We start from the raw sequence: 24,141 nt of genomic DNA on the forward strand, positions 1-24,141 counted from the left end.
ATCAAATGATGATGTTGCTTTATAAAGACTATAGAATATGACACAAATGAAAAGCATGCTATTTAATCCTGCTGCTAAAGTACATGTATACCTGCCTGTGGGAAGGTTTATGAAGAAGCTTTAGACATTTTCACTCTGTTTTCACTAGTTAATGACAGCCACTTGCAATTAAAAGTATATTTATGATCATAAAAGACACAATGTGCTTCAAAATGTAGTGAAGAAAATTATATGCTGAGCCAGAAGGATATTAGATCAGGTGTCAAAATGTTTAACAAAGCTTGAGAAATGTTCTAAAGAGGGGAGCGCTGTTTATAAACAAAGTTCCAAACAAAACTCTGGAAAATTAAAGAGTCTGAGCCATAAACTACCACATAGAGCAAGCGGGGAGAAAACTGCATAGACATGTGCCCAGATTTTGTGGTTGTAATGATCCTAAGAATATCAGTGTTCACCTTCATTATTCTGTGAAACTGACAGCAATTTCTGGCATCCACACATGCGCAGTTAAACACGGAAATCCAGAAGGTGCTGTCAGTGGTTCCCGCTCCTCCACGTAGTGCACAGTTGAAATCCTTGCAGATGAAAATCAATTAGAAATTGCTGATTTGACTTGAGATTCCACATCCTACACTAATCATCTCATTTTAAAAACTCTGGAAAACCTTACTGAATCAGGTGTAACTGGGGTTTCAACTTCCTACCAGGTCATAATTACTTCTGAACAACCCCTCTGACCCTGACAAAAAGTTTTATGCTTATGGGTTGTCAAATTTCACCATTCCATTCTAAAAATAACATTGATATTTAAAAGAGTAACGTTTTATTTTGAAATTTATATTTCAGCTTCTACCTTAATCCCGTGACTATGTCTCAGTCTTTATTTAGCTTTCTGTAAAAGGTATAAGTGAACATAAAACCTGATCTCCTGGTTTGCTGTCTGCAAGAATTTGTCAATACGATTGGCTGCTGAGCCTGCTTGATGGCATCATTTTTGCTGAATGACAGAGATCCTTCATAGCTAGTATCAAAGTGCAATTAATGCTGGAAAAGGTGAAATGTACTCCAGTGAGATCGCTGGATCTTTGTGGGCAGCTTTCCTTAAAGTCAAGACAAGTGCCATCACTCCACCTCTACCGAGAAAGTCTGGATCATGCTCAAAGTATTGTTGGGAGACATATAATGAATGTCCATCAAGAGGAGGCAGTGGCGTAATGGTATGTCACTGGATTAGTAATCCAGAGACCCAGGGTAAGGCTCTGGGGCCTCGGGTTCAAATCCCACCATGGCAAATGGTGAAATTTGAATTCAATAAACAAAAAAACTGGAATTATGAATGTCCATCAATTCCAAAACTTCTCATATGAAGTTCTCTGAGATGTGGAGAGACACGGGCAATTTACAAAATCTATTCTACCTCACAGTCTCTACAGTAAAGGTTCATGAATAGAAATGGAAATTCCTTTCGATCATTCTAATTCCTTACCTGATTTTTCTGATAAAGGAAACAATCTGGCCAAGAATAACTGAATTCTTCCACAGAAAACAGTGTTTTGTGACTTGGAAAGCCTTCGGAGGAGATCTGCAAAATTATTGTCATTTAGTAAAAAATATATAGACAGAACATTACAACAGGAAAACAAGTTAGAACTCTAATGTCCAACATTCAGGAAGTGTGTGAAGCCACGTACTCAACTCCATATTCTGAGATGTTCAACACTGTGTTACTGAAAGGTATCAAGTGGAACGAGATTAGTTACAACCATAGCCTTGCATATCCTGCATACAGTAATGTTCAGAAGCAGGTTGCCCTTCCGTCATTTCAATAACAATTGATGAAAATCCCCAAAACATGTGGGAAGAGTGGAAGGGGTGGTGTGCGAAGGAAAGGAGAACGGTTTGAGAAAACTGATGTACATTATAAGGCTAAAGAATTAATTTAAATCAAAGAAAAAGGCTCAATTTTGAGGACATGCAATGAAATGGGCTGAAAATACCATATTTTCACCTCTAGTATCGGAATTTTCTGAGAATTTGATATTTGGCTTGAATAAATAATCTTTATTCTGGGATGCATATCCCAGAAGTAAACCAAAACTGAGCAACCTTACTTCAATTCTTCATGTGTCCGAATCAATGTTCCAAAATTGTCTTCAACTGTTTAATAAATATCAAGTTTCATAGAATCACTACAGTACAAAGGAGGCCATTCAGCCCATCCGAGTCTGTACCAACACTCCGAAAGTGCACCCTAACTAGGCCAATCCCCCACCCTATCCCAATGACCCCACCTAACTTTTGGACTCTTAGGGGCAATTTAGCATGGCCAATCCACCTAACCTGCACATCTTTAGACTATGGGAGGAAACCGGAGCACCGAGTGGAAACCCACAGGGAGAACGTTCAAACTCCGCACGGTCACCCGAGGTCATTGGGTATAATTGTGTGGTTAGTTTAACTGTTTTGCAGATTTTATTTCTGCTTTGGTTACTTCACTGACTGGAATTACATTTGAAATAGGGAAGATCACATTAAAAACAACTACCACAAATACACTAGACCCAACAACCCTTACTCCAAATTACATTCATACAGTAACATGTTGAGGACTTCCGGTGGCGGCAATGCGGAGCTAAGCCGTAAATTCGGTAGCTCCCGCTGAAAACGGACTTTGGGGCTCTTTTCAGGGCCCCCAACGGAGCTGTATCGGCAAATCCCGATGTGGGAAGAGGACAGGAGTCGACCCCTATGGTCCGGACCAGGAGTGGAGTAAGGAGAAAAATGGAGAAAGAACCCCTGAAAAAGTGGGGGAAGGAAGACAAAATGGTGGCCGGCGGAGGCCCGGAAGAAGTGGGCGCAGGAGCAGCAGGCGACTCTGCTGCGCTGCTTCCAGGAGCTTAAGGTGGAGCTGCTGGAGTCGTTAAAGGTAACCACCAGGGAGCTGATGGAGACCCAGACAGCCCAGGGGGCTGCGATCCGGAAGCTGCAGAAGCAGGCCTCCGAGAGGGAGGATGAGGCCGTGGCCGTCGCGGGGAAGGTGGAGATGCACGAGGCGCTCCATAAAAGATGGCAGGAGCGGTTCGAGGAGCTGGACAACCGGTCGAAGAGGAAGAATTTGCGGATCCTGGGCCTCACGGAGGGGCTGGAGGGTTCGGACCTGGCGGCCTATGTGGTTGTTATGTTAAACTCGCTGATGGGGGCTGGGTCCTTCCAGGGGCCCCTGGAGTTAGAGGGGTCCCACAGAATTCTGGCTAGGAGGCCCAAGCCGAACGAGCCGCCGCGGGCGGTGTTGGTGCGGTTTCATCGGTTCGTGGATCGTGAGTGTGTGCTCCGGTGGGCCAAGAAGGAGCGGAGCAGCAAGTAGGAGAACACGGAGGTGCGGATCTTTCAGGACTGGAGTGCGGAGGTGGCGAGGCGGAGGGCCGGGTTTAACCGGACGAAGGCGGTGCTCCACAGACGGAATATGAAGTTCGGCATGTTGCAGCCGGCGCGTCTGTGGGTCATCTATAAGGATCGGCACCATTATTTTGAGTCCCCGGTGGAGGCGTGGGCCTTTGTGCAGGCCGAGAAATTGGACTCAAACTGAGGGTCTAAGATGGGGGATGCTGTATAGTACTGTACTTGTATTTGCTTGGTTTAATGTAAGATGTGGGTTGGCCTTAGGGTGGGTGGGGTGATGTCGATTTGTCTTTTCTGTATGGGTTTTTCTGTAGGGGTCTGGTGGACGGGTTCGGGCAGGGGGGTAAATGGGGAGTTCGGGGAGCTGGTGGGGGGGGACTGACAATGGGAGTTGCCCTAGAGGAGGCGGGGCCGGGCAGGGCGAAAGCGCGGGCTTTCTGCGGGTTTCCGGAGCTGGGAGATGGTGGGGGCGGAGTCGGGGCTGAGAAGCGCGGGTCTTTGCTGGCTGTTTTCTTTTCCCGCGCAAGAGCGTGGGGGGAGGGACCCGTTGACGGGCACGATGGAGATGGGGTAGTCCCACGTGGGGAGGAGTCGGAGGTAGGGCGGGAGTCGCCGGGGTCAGCAGAAGCTAGCTGGCTCACGGGAGTGCCATGGAGGGAGGGGCGCAGCTAGGAGGGGTCCTAGCCTTGGGGGGGGGGGGGGGGGGGGGGGGGGGGGGGCGCGGCGGTGGTGGGCAAGGGATGGGGTATGGCTAATCGGCAGGGAAGGTGGGCAGGGAGCCCTCTGATCCGGCTGATAACCTGGAACGTGAGGGGGCTGAATGGACCGACGGTCAAACGGGCCCAGGTGTTTGGGCACCTGAAGGGGGTGAAGGCGGATGTGGCCATGCTCCAGGAGACACACCTGGGAGTGGTGGGCCAGGTTCGGCTGAGGAAGGGATGGGTGGGCCAAGTATTTCACTCAGGGCTGGATGAGAAGACTAGGGGGGTGACGATCCTGGTGGGGAAGAAGGTGTAATTTGAGGCGTTAAATGTGGTGGCTGACAGTGGCGGGAGATGTGTGATGGTGAGTGGTAAGCTGCAGCGGGAACGGGTGGTGTTGGTGAATGTTTACGCCCCAAATTGGGACGATGCGGGGTTTACGCGCCGTATGTTGGGCCGCATTCCGGACCTGGAGGTAGGGGGCCTGATCATGGGGGGGGACTTCAACACGGTACTGGGTCCCCCATTGGATCGATCCAAGTCCCGGGGGTAGGAGGCTGGCAGCGGCTAAGGTGTTGAGGGGATTTATGGACCAGATGGAGGGGGTGGATCCCTGGAGGTTTGCGAGGCCAAGGGCCAGGGAGTACTCGTTTTTCTCCCACGTACGTAAGGCCCACTCGAGGATTGATTTTTTTTGTCCTGAGCAGGGGGTTGGTTTCGAGGGTGGAGGATGCGGAATACTCCGCCATTGCCATCTCAGATCATGCCCCGCACTGGGTGGACCTCGGGCTGGGGGAAGGGAGGGACCAACGTCCGCTCTGGGGCTTGGAGGTGGGGCTGCTGGCAGACGAGGAGGTGGCCGAGAGGGTTCGGAGTGTATCGAGAGGTACCTTGAGGCCAATGACAACAGGGAGGTCCGAGTGGGGACGGTCTGGGAGGCATTGAAGGCGGTGATTAGAGGCGAGTTGATTTCCATCCGAACCCATAGGGAGAGGGGGGAGCAGAGGGAGAGGGAGAGACTGATAGGGGAGATAGGAGATATGCGGAGGCTCCAGAGGAGGGATTGCTGGGGGAGAGGCGTATCCTTCAGGCCAGATTCGACCTATTGACCACCAGAAAGGCAGAAGCTCAGTGGAGGAAAGCACAGGGGGCGGTGTATGAGTATGGGGAGAAGGCGAGCAGGATGCTGGCACACCAGCTCCGAAAGCGGGACGCGGCCAGGGAGATTGGGGGAGTGACGGATAAAGCTGGGAAGGTGGTGCGGAGGGGGCTTCTATGGGGAACTGTACCGGTCGGAACCCCCGGTGGAGGGGGGTGGAATGGGGCGCTTCTTGGACAAGCTGCGATTCCCGAGGGTGGAGGAGGAGCAGGTGGAGGGACTGGGGGCGCCGATCGAGCTGGAGGAGGTGGTCAAAGGGATAGGGAGTATGCAGTCGGGGAAGGCGCCGGCACCGGACGGGTTTCCGGCGGAATTTTATAAAAGGTATGCGGACCTATTGGGCCCCCTGTTGGTCCGGACCTTTAACGAGGCAAAGGAGGGTGGGGGGCTTTGCCCCCAACTATGTCACGGGCGCTGATTTCCTTGATCCTGAAGCGAGACAAGGACCCTCTGCAGTGCGGGTCATATAGGCCGATTTCGCTGCTAAACGCCGACGCTAAGGGCTGGCAAAGATCCTGGCCACCCCATCCTTATCCCGAAGGCCTTTTTTAGGAGGGTCAACAGGAGTATCACGGGATTTGTGTGGCCGCATGGGACTCCGAGGGTGAGAAGAGTGTTCCTGGAACGGGGCAGGGATAGGGGGGGCTGGCGTTACCCAACCTCTGTGGGTACTATTGGGCTGCCAACACAGCGATGGTGCGTAAGTGGGTAATGGACGAGGAAGGGGCAGCATGGAAGAGGATGGAGGCGGCGTCATGTGTGGGCACGAGCCTGGAGGCGCTGGTAACGGCGCCGTTGCTTCTCCCCCCAATGAGGTATACCACGAGCCCGGTGATGGCGGCTACCCTCAAAATTTGGGGCAATGGAGACGGCAGAGGGGAGAAGTGGGGGACTCGATGGAGGCCCCGATACGGGGGAACCATTGGTTTGTCCCAGGGAGCATTGATGGCGCATTTCTGGGCTGGCACAGGGCAGGGGTTAGGAGGTTGAGGGACCCGTTTGTGGAGGGGAGGTTCGCGAGCTTGGGGGAGTTAGAGGGGAAGTTTGGGCTCCCCCCGGGGAACATATTTAGGTACATGCAGGTGAGGGAGATTGCCAGGCCGCCGGGGGGGGGGGGGTCTGGTTTGGTGGGAGGGAGAACTGTGCACATGGGTTTGTGGGATGTGGCGGGTGTAATTTCTTTCCCTTTTGTTGTGTGGGTCTTCTTTTGTTTTTTCTTTTATTTGTAGTTGCGTTTGAGGATGGGTGGGTGTTGTTCTTGGGGTGTTACCGCAGTTGTTTTGTTAATACAGTTGAGATGTTTATATTTTGTAAAAATTTTAATAAAAATTTTTCTTTTTTTAAAGTAACATGTTGTGTAAAGAGCACAAAGGATCCATTAGGAGTACATTGTGATGCATCATGCTGAGGCCAAAGTTAACCTGATCTGAATCAAAGGAGGCCATATAAATAGTCAGTGGCTCATGGGAGAGATTAATGAAGAAAGTAAGCTAATGGGTGAAGTAAATAGAAAGCTTCTGGCTTTAAGTATGCTCAACCAATTCACATTTATCCCATAACTACAAAATTTAGAGGAGCAGGATTAAGGTATTGAGCCAAATTCTTGCCATATTATGAAAGGATAGAGGTACTGGAGAGGGTGCAGAGAAAATGTACACGGATGATACCAGAAATGCATGAATATACAAAGGATTAACAGGCTTCATCTCTTTTCTCTGAGAAATAGATAGGTATAGAGGCATTTAAAATTATGAAAGGTTTTGATAAAGTGGGTACAGAGTGTTTCCTCTTGTGAGAAAGAGCATAACCAGAGGGCATAAATATATAGAAAATTCTGGATAAACTCAGCAAGTCTGGCACCATCTGTTGAGAGAGAAACACAGTTAACTTTTCAAGTCCACGTGACTCTTCTACAGAACAGTCTTATATTCCAGTATTCTGTTTTTATTTGGGCATAAAATAGTCACCAAGAAATCTAATAATAACTCAGTAGAATGAGGTAAGAATGTGGAACTTGCTGCCACAGGAATTAGTTGAAGCGAACGGTACAAATGCATTTAAAGGGAAATCAGACAAGTGTATAAGAGATAAGGGAACAGGTGTTTATCATGGGAGATTTAGATGAGGAACGATGGGAGGAGGCTTGAGTCCACCATAAGCATGGCATGGACTGGTTGGGTTCATAGAATTTACAGTGCAGAAGGAGGCCACTCAGCCCCTCAAGACTGCACCGGCCCATGGAAAGAGCACCCCACCCAAGACCACACCTCCACCCCATCCCCGTAACCCAGTAACCCCACCCAACCTTTTTGAACACTAAGGGCAATTTAGCATGCCCAATCCACCTAACCTGCACATCTTTGGACTCTGGGAGGAAACCGGAACACCCGGAGGAAACCCACGCACACACGGGGAGGATGTGCAGACTCCACAAAGGACAGTGACCCAATCCGGGAATCGAACCTGGGACCTTGGAGCTGTGAAGCAACTGTGCTAACCACTATGCTACCGTGCTGGTTGAATGGTTTGTTCTTGTGCCGTATATCCTATGGAAATTCCAATTATATGGTTAATGGATGGTGACTCTCCATGGTTCAAGAAATGTAAAACTACTGACTTTTATGATTATCTTCTACTGCAAAGTTTCACTAGGTGAATACTGCTCTGTGTTCCACAAGCTCTTGGACTCCAAGGGAAATGACTGAATGCCAAAATAAGCCAGAGAATGTTTAAGACGGGCTGGTTTATAAAAAGACTAAAAGATCTTCAAAACAATTCTGGCGCTCACTTGAGATAGCCGAAACAAAATAGTCTGAAGTTTTAAGCAACTTAGTTTATAACAGGTTTGGTTTATATATGATTGATATATTTATCAAAACTGCCTCGTTGCACAGGGACAAGTGTTTTAAGAAAAGGGTCTTTAAAGAAAGCCTGAAGAGCAGTGCTGAGTGGATCCTATTTGTACATAAATTTTGCTGTAATAACGTACAAAATTCTGGACTGATTGTTTTATACCCACTTACCATTGCACATTCTTAGTAAGTAGTTTTTGCCAGCAGAGTAAAATGTTGCCTAAAAGCAAAACACAATCGTTACCATGACCATTGTATATAGGTTTATCTCAGTCCACTGAAAGTGTCCAACCTCCTGACTTTCATTGCCCCCAGTCCAGCATATATTTGGTCTTCTAAGGAGCAAAACATGCAGGTGTATAATATTTTTCGAGGACTCTACATTTGTCACTCTTCAGTAGGGAGGTATCTAGAGTATCCTGTGACAATGCCTCTTTTTACCCTCTGTGAGAAAATACAGTGTCTACTTAGTGTCAACACTTCAAAAGCAATTAATTAGTTTTGAAATGCCTCAGGACATCCTGAGGATGTAAAAGACACATGCTTCAACGATGACCTGCCGTCCACCATCAGGTCAAAGTGGGAATGTGTGCTGATGATTGCACCTTGTTCAGTTCCATTTGCGATTCTTCGGACAGGAAGACATGTACAATATTCAAGAATGGGCTGATAAGTGGTTCAGTTACTTTTGCACCAAACATGTGCCATCAATGGCCATCTTCTACAAGAGAGATTCTAAGCAACTCCTCATGACATTCAATAGCATTTTTATTGCTGTATTTCCCACCATCACGATCCACCAGAAACCAAACTGCGACAGCCACATAAATAATGTTCATACAAAAGCAGGTCAGAGGCTGGGAATTCTGCAGTGAGTAACTCACCTCCCGACTCCCCAAAGCCCACCCACCATCGACAAGACACAAATCAGGAGTGTGATGGAAACCTCTGCACATGTCTGCACAAGTGTAGCTTCAACATCATTCAATTAACTTGACATCGTTCAGGACAAAGTGAGCCGCTTTACTGCGCTCCACCCACCATTGGTGCACCGTAGCAGAATTCAAAGCAGCATTGCGCTAATATTCATATAGTATTCCACCGGTGCACCAATGATCTACAAGATGCACTGCAGCAACTTAGCAAGGCTTCTTTAACAGCACCTTCCACACTTGTGACCCTTAGTACCAAGGACCAAAGGCAGCAGGCACTGAACACCATCACCTCCATGCCTCCTCCAATTCACACACCATCCTGACTTGGAACTATATTACAGTTCCTTCATCAGTGCTGGTCAAAATCCTGGAACTCTAAACCAAAAGGCACTGCAGGTGTAAGTAAACTATACTGACCGCAGCAGTTCAAGAAAGCAATAACCACCACCTTCTCAAGGGAAACTACAGATGGGCAATTAATGTTGGCCATGCCAGCAGTGCTGACATCCCATGAACACATTTGAAAAATAAATACCATTTCTTTTTGCTCACAGCAATTTACTTGACACTGGTAATTTAAAACAGTTGAGAAATTGAGAACACAAACACTTAAATAATATTTGGAAAACTATTAAAAATGTAACTAAACACACTAGTAATGGAAACCAATAAGTGAATTCAACAATTGACCAACATTAGGTTTATGCCATAAGAATGTTTAGGGGAGGCAGTGGTGTAGTGATGTTTTCGCTGGACGAGTAATCCAGAGACCCAGGGTAATTCTCTGAGAACTTGGGTTCGAATCCCACCACAGCAGATGGTAAAATTCTGGAATTTCTGGTGAATTCATTGTCAATTGTTGTTAAAACCCCATCTGGTTCACTGATGTCCATTAGGGAAGAAAATCTGTCATCCCTACCTGGTCTGGCCTACATGTGACTCCAGAGCCACAGCAATGTGGTTGACTCTTTAATGCCCACAGGAATAGGCAATTAATGCTGGCCCAGCCAACAGTGCCCACATCCCATGAACAATTTTTTTGAAAAAATGTTTTAATGAAGAAACCTTGGAAGTGGGAAAGCTTTCAGGAACAATAAGTCGGGATAAATCGAATGGCCACTTGGACAATGAGAGAAAACCCTCACAGATTTCTTAACGGCAAAGTGTGCATAACCAACCTGGTTGAGTTTTGTAATGAGATAACAGAGATGGTTTATGGTGGGCTTTCGGTGGCGGCTATGAAGGAGTAGGTCTCACATTTGGGGGCTCCCACTCGGGTCGGACCTTTGGACCTTTTCCCCCGATGTTAGGTGGGATTTCATTCGGAAAATTGATGGTGGATGCAACTGTGAAGAGGAATCCTATACCTGTGCATGGAGAGGCAGACCAGGAGTGCTCGCAAAGGAAGAAATAGGCAAACAGAGAAGGCTTGGGCTGAGGCTGCTGTGGGAGAAAGCATGGCGGATGACTGGATTCCTGACTTGACGACCCAGCGGTTGACGGAGCAGCTGATGCAGTTCATACAGGAGGGCTTCGCCAAGCAGAAACAGGAATGCTTGGACCCGATTAAGGAATCGATTGCACGGCTGGAACTTAGACTGGATGCTCAAGATCGGGAAAGTGGAGAAGGCACTGACTGAGCAGGAGGAACACCAAACAGCAGTGGTGTTGGAGGTGGGGATGCTGAGAGACCAACAGAAAAGGCTCCTGGTGGTGGACCAAGAGAATAGATCCCGCTGGCAGAACTTGAGAATCGTTGGTCTCCCGGACAGATCCGAAGGAGCGGATGCAGGGGCACACAAAGCAGGCATGTTCGAGAAGTTACTGGGGGATGGTGGTGAGATTTCACAGGTACCTGGACAAGGAGTGTATTTTACAATGGGCCAGGCAGACTTGGAGCTGTAAGTGGGAGAACAGCAGCCTGCATATATATCAGGACCTGAGCGCGCACATAGCCAGGAGATGAGCAGGGTTCAACCAAATAAAGTAGACCCTTTTCAAGAAGAAGATTAAGTTTGGACAGCTGTATCCGGCCCGTCTTTGGGTCACTTAACAAGCAACATTTCTACCTTGAGTTGCCCGAGGACACGATGGACTTTGCTGGGAGGAAAGGGCTGGTGGCGGACTGAGGTATTTGAACTTTGCTGCAGCGTTCATGTTAAAAAAGGTTTTGTTTTTGGACGTTATCTGTAATGCCTTCTGTATTGATTTGGGGTCTGCCGCAGAGCTGCGTCAGTTAAAGTTTGCATTTGCACTGATGGGGGATGGAGGTGTGAATCTTAGATGTTGGTTCTTCTTTTTTTGTGTCTCTTTCGGGCAACTGGATTGGGATTGCTTGCATTTGCATATGTGTATCCGAGCCGGAGGGGAGGAGAAGCACACGAGCTGAAGGACAGGCAGGGTGCCAGCAATGGCAAAGTAGCTAAAGGGGTTTATGGAGCAGATGGGGGGGTTGGACCCATGGAGATTTGGGCGGCCGAAAGTGAATGAGTTCACCTTCTATTCATATGTGCATAAAGTGTACTCCGGGATTTACTTTTTTATCTTGAACAGGGCTTTACTGACAGGAGTAGTGGACACTGAGTATTCAGCGATCACGATCTCTGATCATGCCCCACACTGGGATGACCTCCAGGTGAGCAAGGAGGGTAGTCAATGCTCGCACTGGAGATTGGATGTCGGACTTTTAGCGGATGATGAAGGCCTCACGGTAGCATGGTGGTTAGCATCAATGCTTCACAGCTCCAGGGTCCCAGGTTCGATTCCCGGCTGGGTCACTGTCTGTGTGGAGTCTGCACGTCCTCCCCGTGTGTGCGTGGGTTTCCTCCGGGTGCTCCGGTTTCCTCCCACAGTCCAAAGATGTGCGGGTTAGGTGGATTGGCCATGCTAAATTGCCCGTAGTGTAAGGTTAATGGGGGGATTGTTGGGTTACAGGTATATGGGTTACGTGGGTTTAAGTAGGGTGATCATTGCTCGGCACAACATTGAGGGCCGAAGGGCCTGTTCTGTGCTGTACTGTTCTATCATGATGTGTGTGGGTGGGTGAGGAAATGTATCCAGAACTATCTGGAAGTTAATGACACAGGGAAAGTCTCGGCTGCAATGGTCTGGCTGGGAGGCACAGAAGGCAGTGGTTAGAGAGGAGCTGATCTCGATACGGCCCCACAGGGAGAAGGCAGACAGAGCAGAGACGGACCGACTGATCAGGGAAATATGACAGGTCGACAGGAGTTTGCAGAGACCCCAGAGGCAGGGCTTTTAAGGGAACGACGGAGGCCACAGGCGGAGTTTGGCTTGTTAACTACAGGGAAGGAAGGCGGTGGAGCAGCTGAGGAGGGCGATTTATGAATATGGAGAGAAGACCAGCAGAATGCAGCTCAGAAAGAGGGAGGCAGCCAGGGAGATCAGAAAAGTAAGGGACAGGGATGGGAACTTCGTCGGAGATTCAGCAGGGGTTAATAAGGCATTTAAGGAGTTTTACAGCAGGCTGTATGAGTCGGAATCCCCAGCTGGGCCGGAGGGGATTAGGCAATTGTTAGGGGGGGGTTGAGGTTCCCGAAGGTGAATGAAGGGTTGGTAGAAGGGCAGTGGCGCAGTGGGGGGTGAGCAGGTGTTATGCTTGTTGAAGGGAGTGGTTTGCATAGTGCGGTACTCCACCAGCCCCGTGGTGGTGGCGGCCCTGAGAACCTGGGGGAAATGGAGGAAACATGTGAGAGCAGAGGGAGCATCGGTCTGGTCTCCAATCTGCAATAATCACCGGTTTGCCCCAGGGAGGCTAGATGGAGGGTTCCGGATATGGCAGAGAGCAGGGATCGAGAGGATGGGAGATCTGTTTATAGAGGGGAGCTTTCCCAGCCTGAGGGAGTTGGAGGAGAAATTTGAATTGAAGGGTGGAAATGAGTTTAGATACTTGCAGGCGCGGGACTTCCTACGCAGAGAGGTCTCAACCTTCCCGCTCCTATCACCAAGAGGGTTACAGGACAGGGTAGTTTCCAGAATGAGTGGGAGAAGGGAGGGTTTCGGACATTTACAAGGAACTGATGCGGTCTGACGAAACGAAGACTGAGGAGCTGAAACACAAATGGGAAAAGGAGTTAGGAGGATAGAGGATGATCTCTGGGCGGACGCGTTGAGTAGAGTCAATGCGTCGTCATCATGTGCCAGGCTCAGCCTGATACAGTTTAGGATCATTCACTGGGCCCACATGACAGTGGCTCAGATGAGCAGGTTCTTTGGGGTTTAAGATAGGTGCGCAAGGTGTGTGGGAGGACCAGCGAACCATGTCCATATATTCTGGGCATGCCCGAAGCTTAGGGGATTCTGGCAGGGGTTTGCGGATGTCATGTTCAAGGTGTTAAAAACAAGGGTAGCACCGAGTCCAGAGGGGAATCCAGAAGGAGAAAGAGGCAGACGTTCTGGCCTTTGCCTCCCTGGTAGCCCAGAGATGGATGTTATTAGCTTGGAGGGACTCAAACCTCCCAAGTCGGAGACCTGGCTAACTGACATGGCTAGCTTTTGCCCAAGAGGGTCAATGGTAGGGTGGGACCTGTGAGGGAGGAAGACGGTTTTTGCACGATGTTTATATTTGTATGTACACTGTTTCTTCTGTTATTGTTATAAAACCATAAATACCTCAATAAAATGTTTATATAAAAAAAGAGATAGTTTATGGTGGTATTGTGGTTGATGTGGTGTATACGGACTACCAAACGGCGTTTGATCAAGTGCCACATAATAGATTTTACATAAAAGTTGAAATCCATGGAGTAAAAGGGAAACTGGCAGCATGGATACAAAATCCTGAGAGACAGGAAACAGAGTAAATGCGAATGGTTGTTTTCAGACTGGAGTTAGGTAACGTCCTCAGTTATCAGTGCACTGATCACCGCTTTTCTTGATATATATTAATATTGGGTGTGCAGGCTACAGTTTCAAAATTTGCAATAACACAAAGTTTGGATGTATTGTCAATTCTGATGAAGATAGTAACAGACTTCAAGAGGACAGAGACAGGCTGATGGAATGGATGAAAACATGGAGGGTGCAATTTTATGCAGAGAATTGTGAAATGGTACATTGTGGGAGGAAGAGGAGACACAACAAAAATTAAAGAACACGATTCTATAGCAGGTGCAGGAACAGAGAAACTTGGGGGTATACATACACAAATCGCTGAAGGTGGCAGGCAGGCTGAGAAAGTGTTTAAAATGCATGCAAATTAGTGTTTCCAATTATGGGCATTACACTTTAGAAAGGGTGTGCAGGCTTTCGAGAGGGTGCAAACGATAGCCACAAAAATGGGACCAGGAATGCATGACATTAATTATATCAGTATATTGGAGAGTTGGGGCTGTTATAGAACATAGAACGATACAGCGCAGTGCAGGCCCTTCGGCCCTCGATGTTATCCTTAAAGAGAAGATTGAGAGGAGATTTGACAGAAGTGTTCAAAGTCACAAAGGGTTTAAGTAGAGTAGACAGAAGCTTTCCCACTGGTGAAGATGTTAAGAAACAGTGGTTGTGATGGAAACAGATATAATCGGGGCTTTCAACAGCAATCGGATAAGTGCGTGAAAAGAAAAACATTACAGGGGCACGTGGTCCCCAGTTCTAATACAACCAGATTTTTGACGAAGTGAACAAGAATCAACATGTGTGCATTTTAATCCTATTTTGCTGTGGTTCGAATTTAAAGATTCATTTGCTGCCATGAAGCTGAATTTTATCCAGTTTTAAAACTATTCTCGTTCAACAAGTGCGATATAACTGGATTGTGAGTGCATAGATTGCACCTGCAATCATTTAACATTGCATCGTTCCATATATTTATTGATGTGATTTTGTAATGTTTGACTATTAAAAATGCTTGATCACTGAATGCACAATTAACGATACCCTAATAATGAAACTCTCTCAATATTGTGATGCAAATTATATAAATGGAGTTCAAACCTCCGAAATGGCACAGTGGCAAAAGTATGCTATTGAGCCACACGTGAATTGGCAAACTTCAGCAGGGATCGCAGGGCAACTACAATTTATTGTAAAGCTACCATCGGTGTAAGCAGTCAGTGTTGTCAATAGCAGTCCATTGTTCCACATAAACGTGCACATGAAGGTACCTGAGAATTAAACTCAGCCATGGTGCCTTGGAAGCCAAAGCCATGCAACACATTGCCCAGACTCACATGTAAACAATGGCCAACTTGTTAAAATACCAGATGACGGGGCAGCACGGTGGCACAGTGGTTAGCATTGCTGCCTACGGCGCTGAGGACCCGGGTTCGAATCCCGGCCCTGGGTCACTGTCCGTGAGGAGTTTGCACATTCTCCCCGTGTCTGCGTGGGTTTCACCCCCACAACCCAAAAGATGTGCAGGGTAGGTGGATTGGCCACGCTAAATTGCCCCTTAATTGGAAAAATAATTGGGTACTCTAAATTTAAAAAAAAAAAAAAATACCAGATGACTGCCAATGCCCATGGAAATGTGCCCAACATAAGTCATCATTTTTAGGATATTTTTATGAAGAAAATTGGGGGATGTTGGGGTGTCTTTTACATGATATTTTACTGTTAACAGCTGACTATTTTTAATCAGAGTTTTCAGTACGCTATTACATGTGCATTTCATTTTTTTTAACTCCTCCATCTTCTTTTTGTATTGTATTTCCATCATTAACCAATATATGAAAGCAAGCCTCCACTGCTCTGAAATTGAGAGAATTATGGGGTGTCTCAATGGTGTTACGTGACTGAGATTCCCAACATACAATTTTGTTGGAGTTTATTTTCACTCATTATAAAATGACAAATAAATTAATTTGTAGAAATTAAACTGCATGGTTGTCCTTCAGGAAACAACTGATTAAAAATAAATTGTTAATTATTTCATCTGAACTGTTTTTGCTGAATTTTACTTCAGTCATTACTTACGGATTTCCAAGTTGCAACTTTTTTTTCAACAAAAGTGAATATTTTGTCGCACTGGTCAAGAGGAAGGCAATCAAGAACATCACCAAGCAGTAGAAAAGGTGTTGTTGCAGAGCAGATACCTTTACAAACACAAAATTAGCACTAAAGTTACCAAATTATCACAGCATAACGTACTTGTTAGTTTAGAATAAACATGCTATTAAGCACTGATGCTATTCTGCCCCTAGTGAAAGCTAAATGGTCTTCCACTAATAAATTAAAATATTTATCTGACACTTTTGGCACCTTAATTAATTAGCTGGATTCAAGGAGGCAACATATTTTACAATTATAAATGGTGGCAGATACTAAAGTCTATAATACAAAGGATTCATGATGAGGCACAATCCACTTTGAGGATTTGGAGGCAGTTTAGGCAGCATTTTAAGTTGGGCTCCATGTCAATGTTAGCCCCGATTTTGGTGGTTTATTTTGAAATGGTGTTTACTGTATGTTACTGTCTTGTTCTACTTTGTTATAATGAAAAGCCTTTTTGAATAAAAGTATTTAAAATTAAAAAAATAACCAAAAAACAATCAATAATGTGTCACATCAAAATTACCACATGAAATAAGAGTATATAACACCTGTTCCTATTTGTTCCACTCTTATATTGTATATAATAAATTGGCAACATTATTATGAATGGCACATTAGCCACACAAAACATAATAGAATAGTAATAATCTTTATTAGTGTCACAAGTGTCAGGGCAGCACGGTAGCATTGTGGATAGCACAATGGCGTCACAGCTCCAGGGTCCCAGGTTCGATTCCGGCTTGGGTCACTGTCTGTGCGGAGTCTGCACATCCTCCCCGTGTATGCGTGGGTTTCCACCGGGTGCTCCGGTTTCCTCCCACAGTCCAAAGATGTGCAGGTTAGGTGGATTGGCCATGATAAATTGCCCTTAGTGTCCAAAATTGCCCTTAGTGTTGGGTGGGGTTACTGGGTTATTGGGATAGGGTGGAGGTGTTGACCTTGGGTAGGGTGCTCTTTCCAAGAGCCGGTGCAGACTCGATGGGCCGAATTGCCTCCTTCTGCACTGTAAATTCTATGATCTATGATCTAAGTAGGCTTACATTAACACTGCTTGTCATTGATTATGTTCTAACATTTTAACATCGTAGTGTTCAATATTGAATAACGACACTCATTTTGGATCAATTTCTAATTATTCAATTACCTTCTGTGACTCCATTAATGCTAAGTGAGATAATAGACAAAAAATCTTCACATTCCCTTTGCTCTAACTGAAAAAAAGAGAAAAAAGGTTTCAAGAACAAAATTACTAATGTCTACATGCTTGAGGTCATTATATTTCTAACCCAAATAGATTACTCTCCATTAAATTTAAGGCATATAAAGAAAGACCCGAGTAGCCTGAACTACACAAGTTAAAATGTTCTCATTATCAGACCGAGAATTCAAAACAATTTTTAGTTGGATTTCAAAATGAAATGGTCACACACTTCTGGAAGACTTCGTTCAAAGCACTTTAATTCCAAGAATTCAATGCCAAAAAAAAACACGTAACTAGATGACAAAGAGCAGGCAACTATCTAAGAAAATGGTTAACTGACAGCAGCTTCTTAATTGCTGGATCAAAATCCGAGAGTTCCCTGCCTAACAATATTATGGGAGCAACCTCACCACACAAACATCAGTGTTTCAAGGAGGTGACACACCATCAACCTCTCAAGGACAAGTAACAACAAATGCTGTCTTTGTATGTGACACCCATAACTGGAGAATGAAAAAAACATTGTCCAATAAAATTCAATATGCCAGATAGCAAATACATTTCATACTTAGAAATGTTACTTTTAATCTTTATCTACATTCAAGGCTATGGGCCAAGTGCTGACAAATGGGATTAGATGGGCAGGTCAGATGTCTTTTATGCGTCGATGCAGACTCTATGGGCCGAAGGGCCTCTTCTGCACTGCATTATTCTGTGATGCATCTACTTCAGTTTGGATGCCTGCAAACATCACCTTTCGATCAGACAGGTAGAGAGTACCTTGATTTGAGTTTGGGCACACCGTGTAGGGAAGCATAGAATCAGTAATTGCATCTTCTAAAGATTGCACATGTGCAGCTGAACATGGAAAACCAGAGATGGTATTAAATGATTTAACATTTCACTACACAGTGCGAGAGTGAAGTACTCCCAGATTGTAATCAAGTAGAATTCACCAAATTAACAAGACACTTCCATTACTCTCGAAAAAGTCACACATTGTTGAACGGGGTGGAATTGGATTTTTAGTGGTGCATTAAGTTCATACTTAGATTGGAACAGCCTCATTGGCCCTGACAAACTATGTTTATAATTGTCAAATATACAGTTTCCCTACTATGATAGGAACATTCTAAAAATAATTTATTTATAAAAAGGTTTATGAGATTTCATTTACTACCTTAATTCCATGTGCTATGTCCCAATCTTTTATTTTGCTGTATAATTAAAAGTGAAGAATTCAGTGCATTTCCTGATATGGTGTCTGAAAATACTTCAATGTCACTGATATTGCTGTTAGTGGCCACCTTCAGAACGTCTTCACTTGGGCGCTAGATCTTAACTAATGTCAGGAAAGGAGAAATCCATGGTTTGCTGCTAACTGCGAAACCGAGGCCAATAAAAATAAACTGAGATATACCAATAAACAACATACAAATAATCAACCAATGAACAACTATACTATCTTTCACAATTCAGGAAATAAGGTGAACAACACAAATCTTCCCCATGACTAGGCATGTTTTCATTTACCCTATCTCAAATCAAAATTCCCCATGTTTGATTACAATGTCAAACAACTTGCTAAAAAACCCTGAACAATGGCTCAGATGGTAAATTCCACAAATGCAAATCCCCCCAGTTCCAGTACTCCTATAAAGAGAATAAGTTCACTTTTGTGTTTTACTTTCCCAGTTTGAAGTCTCATTGGACTATGGGCAAGGCCCTATCTGGGATCATTAGATCTGGCGTCACCGATACTTCATTCTTCTGTCACAAGTCCTTCTAAGTTTGATACACATTTATGCCATGAAGCCGAAAGCAACCAATTTACCATAATTGATAAATATACCACATGACACGAAGTAAGTTCTTTCTGACTGCTCAGTTCATTCTTAACTCCATTAGTGTTTATTTCATAGTCATTGCCATTACATGCAGTACCTAAAATTCTAAGAGAAATATCTCACTCTGCCATATATAACAAAATTCCATTGAGACTTACAATCTTTTCTTCAAGGACGCCTCTGAACGCCTGATCCAATGTTGTTTTCTTTTCTGTTTCACTGCATTGAAACAAGGCAAGCATACATTCTTTAAAACATTCACTCTCTGAGATGAACAGAGCATCATGCCGTTTGGCTCCTCGTGCCTACTCCGCGATTCAACTAGATCATGATCAATCTTTTTTAAAATAAATTTAAAGTACCCAATTCGTTTTTCCCCAATTAAGGGGCAATTTAGTGTGGCCAATTCACCTACCCTACACATTTTTTTGGGTTGTGGGGGTTAGACCCACGCAGGCACGGGGAGAATGTGCAAACTCCACACGGACAGTGATCCAGCTATGGGATTGAACCTGGGTCCTCAGCGCCGGGAAGCAGCAGTGCTAACCACTGCTCCATCATACCGCCCAATGGTCGATCTAACCCAAAGCCATAATTCTCATTTGCCTTGATATATTTTAATATCTAGAAATCTATCCATCTCGGTTTTGAATATACTCAATGACTGAGCCTCCACAGCCCTCTGAAGTTGAAATTTCCAAAGATTCACTGCTCGGAAATTCCTCCTCATCTCAGTTCCAAGCAGCCTACCTCTTATATGCAGACTGTCCCCTGGTTCTAGGCCCCCATCCATAGTCAGGGCAATATCCTTCTTGTATCTACTCTACCGAACCCTTTGAGAATTTTGGATGCTGCAATGAGATCTCACTCTTCTGAACTCTAGCTAGAGTCTGTAGAATATAGGTTCAGTTTTCCCAATCTCTCTTCACAGGACAATCCTGCTATCCCAGAAATCTGGTGAACCGTGATTGCATTCCATCTAAGGAAAGTATATCTTCCATTACGTTGGAGACCAAAACTGTACACAATACACCAGATTCAGTCTCCCCAAGACTTTAAATAATTGCAGCGAGACTTATTTACTCCTTTACTCAAATCCTTTTGTAATAAAGGCCAACATACCATCTGCCTTCCTAATTTCCTGCTGCACCTGCAAGTTTGTTTTCAGAGAGTTTTGAACAAGGACACCCAGGTCCCTTTGGACATTAACATTTCCCAATCTCTCATCATTTGAGAAATATCCTGCATTTCTGCTTTTCCTATCCAAGTGGATAACTTCACATTTTTCCATATTATATTCCATCTGTCATGTCCATGCCAACTCACTTAGTCTGTCTAAATTCCCATGAAGCTTTTTTCCCATGGAGTGCTCTTCAGACCTCGTTCCCATCTAGTTTTGTGTCATTACATTTGGCCCCACATCCAAATCATAGATATAGATTGTGAATAGCTAGGACCCAAGCATTGATCCTTGCAGTACCCGACTAGCCACAGTCTACCAACCTGATAATGACCTGTTCATTTCTACTTTGTTTTCTGTCTGTTAACCAATTCTCAATCAATTCCAGGATATTATCCCTAATTCCATTTGCTGTAATTTTAATTATTAACCTCCTATATGGGACCTTCTCGAAAGCCTTCTGAAAATAAAAATACATCACATCCATTGGCTCCCCCTTATCTACTCTGCTCATTACATTCTCAAAAGACATGATCAGGTTTGTCAAACATATTTCCCTTTCATTAACCCATAAATGACTCTAGCATTTTCCATTCTACTGATATCAAGCTAATAGGACTGCCGTTCCATATATTCTCTCCCCCTCCCTTCTTAAATAGTTGGGCGGCATTTACTACCTTCCAAACTGCAGGAACTGTTCCAGAATCTATAGAATTTTGGAAGATGATCACCAATACTTCCATCAATAGCTACCCAAGATGATCCAAGGGATTTATCAACTTTTAGTCCCATTAATTTCTCTACTACTACATTTTTACCAATAATAATTTCTTTCAGTTACTCATTCCCACTAGTCCCTTGGTTCTCTCGTATCTCAGGGGATTTTTGTATTTTTCTCCATGGAAACAGACAAAGTACTTGTTTAGTTCCTCTATTTCCTTATTCTCCATTATAAATTCTCCTGTCTCTGCCTAAAGGGAGCCCACATTTGTCGTTTTTAATATTTTCCTTTACCTACCTATAGAAGCTTTTAGAATCTATTTTTATATTTCTTGCTAGTTTATTCTCATTCTATTTTCTCTTCCCTTATCAGTTTTTTGATCCTCCATTGCAGAATTCTAAAACCTCAAACTTACTACTTGCTCTGACAACTTTATAAGCTTCTTCCTCTGATCGAATACAATTTTTAACTTTTCTTGTTAACCATATTGGATCACATTTCGTGATGGGTTTTGTACCTCAAAGGAATGTAACTTTGTTGCAAACCATGTATTAATTCTTTGAATGCTAGCTATTGCCTGTCTGCCGTCATACCTTTTAATGTAGTTTCCCAATCTACCATTGCCAGTTACCCCGATACATTCGCAGTTTCCTTTGTTTTGTTTAGAGTCCCCAGTTTCGGATTGAACTACATCACAAAATCACACAAAATACAATGCAGAAGAGGCCCTTGGACCCATCGAGTCTGCATTGACACATGAAAAACACCTGCTCGACCTACCTAATCACATTTGCCAGCACTTGGTTCAAGCCTTGAATGTTAAGACATATTAAATGCGCATCCAGGTACATTTTGAAGGATGGGAGGAAACCCGCCTCTACCAACCTCCCGGTTAGCGCATTCCAGACCATCTCCACCCTCTGGGTAAAAAAAAAAAAAGATTTTCCCCCACCCCCACCCCCAAAACCTCCTATCCCTCACCTTGACCCTTCAACTCGGGGAAACAGCTGTTCCATATCCACCCTAACCATGCTCCTCATAATCTTGTACGCCCCTCAGTCTTCTCTGCTCCAGTGAAAACAACCCAGCCTATTCAATCTCCCTTTATAACTTAAATTTTTCATCCCAGGCAACATCCTGGTGAATCTTCTCACACCGCCTCCAGGGTAATTACATCCTACCTATAACGTGGCGACCAGAAGTGCACACAGTATTTCAGCTATGGCCTCGCCAAAGTTTTACACAACTCCAACATGACCTCCCAGCTTTTGTAATCTATGCCTCTACAGATAAGGGCCAATGTCCCATATGCCTTTTCACCACCTTATTTTTTGTTTAACTATTTTTACTGGGACTTCCGGTTGCGGCTATGACCAGCTAAGTCGCACATTTGGCAGCTCCTGCGACAAAGGTGTTTAAGGGCCGATTGGAGGGCCCCGACGGTACTGTAAAGACGAATCCCGGTGGGGGAAGGCTCCCTGAGGAGAGTGAGACCAACTTTATGGTCGGTACTCGGAGTGGGGCGACAAAAAAAGCGGCAGCAGCTCCCCGGAAAAAGCGGGGGAAGAGGACCAAAATGGCGGCCGGTGGCGCACTAGAAGATTGGAGAAAATGGGCGGAGGAGCAGCAGGCCGCTCTCCTCCGGTGTTTTACGGAGCTGAAAGTGGAACTCTTAGAGTCTATGAACGCGACGACCACAAGGCTGATGGGGGCCCAGGCGACCCAAGAGGCGTCGATAAGAGAGCTGCAGCAGGAGATGACTGCAAGGGAGGAGGAGGCCACGGTCCTCGTGGGAAAGGTGGAGGTGCACGAGGCACTCCACCTGAAATGGCAGAGCCGCTTTGAGGAGCTGGACACTCGAATGAGGCGGAAGAACTTGAGGATCCTGGGCCTAGCAGAAGGCCTGGAGGGGCCTGATCTCCCGAAATATGTAGCGGAGATGCTGAGCTCCCTGATGGGAGAGGGGGCCGGTCCATCGCCCCTGGAGCTGGAAGAAGCATATCGGGTCATGGCTAGGCGGCCTAGGACGAACGAGCCCCCGAGGGCGGTGCTGGTGCGATTCCAGCGTTTCTGTGATCGGGAGAAAGTGCTGAGGTGGGCCAAGAGGGAGAAAAGCAGCAAATGGGAGAATTCGACGGTGCGGATATATCAGGACTGGAGTGCGGAGGTGGCAAAGCGGCGGGCCCGGTTTAACCGGACGAAGGCGGTGCTGCACGCAAAGAGGATCAAGTTCGGAATGCTGCAGCCAGCGCGTTTGTGGGTCACCTACAAGGACCAGCACCATTACTTTGAGACCCCAGAGGAGGCATGGACTTTTGTTCGGGAGGAAAAGCTGGACCTGAACTAGAACTTGGGAACGCCGGCGGTCGAGGCCGCCCGAGTACCCTTGACTGATCAAGTGGCCCATGTCTTTCTTAGGCCAGGTCGGAACTTGGTTAAAGTTGATGGATCGTTTGGTTTCTTTGAAACTTGTGTTATGGGGGGTTTCTTTGTTCCTTTTTGTGTGTCTCTTCCCGTTGCCAACTTCCCTTAATTATTGTTGTTGTAGGGGGGGCTTTTTTACTGTTTTTTGATCTGTTCTTTAAGGGTTATGGTTACTGTTCTGTTCGATGGAGGGTGATGGTTAAATACGTTATTATGGGGTAGTTATTTAGTTATGCAGGCATAGTTATGTATTTATGTATTTATTTGAGATTTGTTATTTATATTGTTATATTGTTAAGTTGGGGAGGCGGGACGGGGGGGGGTGCAAGTTGGTTATGCGTGTTTTCTTTTTCTCTTTTTTCTTCCTCTCGTTTTAAGGGGGCTTTTTTATGGGCTTGGATGGGGACGGGGGTGGAATTGAAGATGGCGGGGTAGGGTGTGGCCGGGCGAAAGCGCGGGCTTTCCCCTGTTTCCCGCGCGCGGGACGGAGGAAGGGGGAGGAGAGAAGAGTGGGGTGTGGCCAGCAATGGCGGCTTTTCCCGCGCTGAAGCGGGGTCAGAGAGGGATGGCGGGGGGGGGGGGAGGCCCCTCCCCCCCCACATCGGGAGGAGTTGGAGTGTGGCAGGGGCAGCCGGGTCAGCGAAAACCAGCTGACTCTCGGGAGTACGATGGTGGATACACCGCGGCTAGGAGGGGTCCTAGCCAGGGGGG

General features: G+C 45.8%; 1 protein-coding gene across 3 annotated transcripts in view; it reads right to left on the bottom strand.

The window, feature by feature from the left end:
• Window positions 1–24,141, bottom strand: part of thoc1 (THO complex 1) — a 74,118-nt gene that overhangs the window by 41,222 nt on the left and 8,755 nt on the right. For all 3 annotated transcript variants that reach the window (XM_038809218.1, XM_038809217.1, XM_038809219.1), the window contains exons 3-7: window positions 19,264–19,324; window positions 17,202–17,268; window positions 15,980–16,098; window positions 8,283–8,331; window positions 1,487–1,582 (exon numbers count right to left, since the gene is read on the bottom strand). In XM_038809218.1, coding sequence (XP_038665146.1) covers window positions 1,487–1,582; window positions 8,283–8,331; window positions 15,980–16,098; window positions 17,202–17,268; window positions 19,264–19,324 — 392 coding nt within the window. The remainder of the gene's footprint in view (window positions 1–1,486; window positions 1,583–8,282; window positions 8,332–15,979; window positions 16,099–17,201; window positions 17,269–19,263; window positions 19,325–24,141) is intronic.

Source organism: Scyliorhinus canicula, chromosome 10 (assembly GCF_902713615.1).
Source record: "Scyliorhinus canicula chromosome 10, sScyCan1.1, whole genome shotgun sequence".
NCBI classification, from domain to species: Eukaryota; Metazoa; Chordata; class Chondrichthyes; order Carcharhiniformes; family Scyliorhinidae; genus Scyliorhinus; species Scyliorhinus canicula.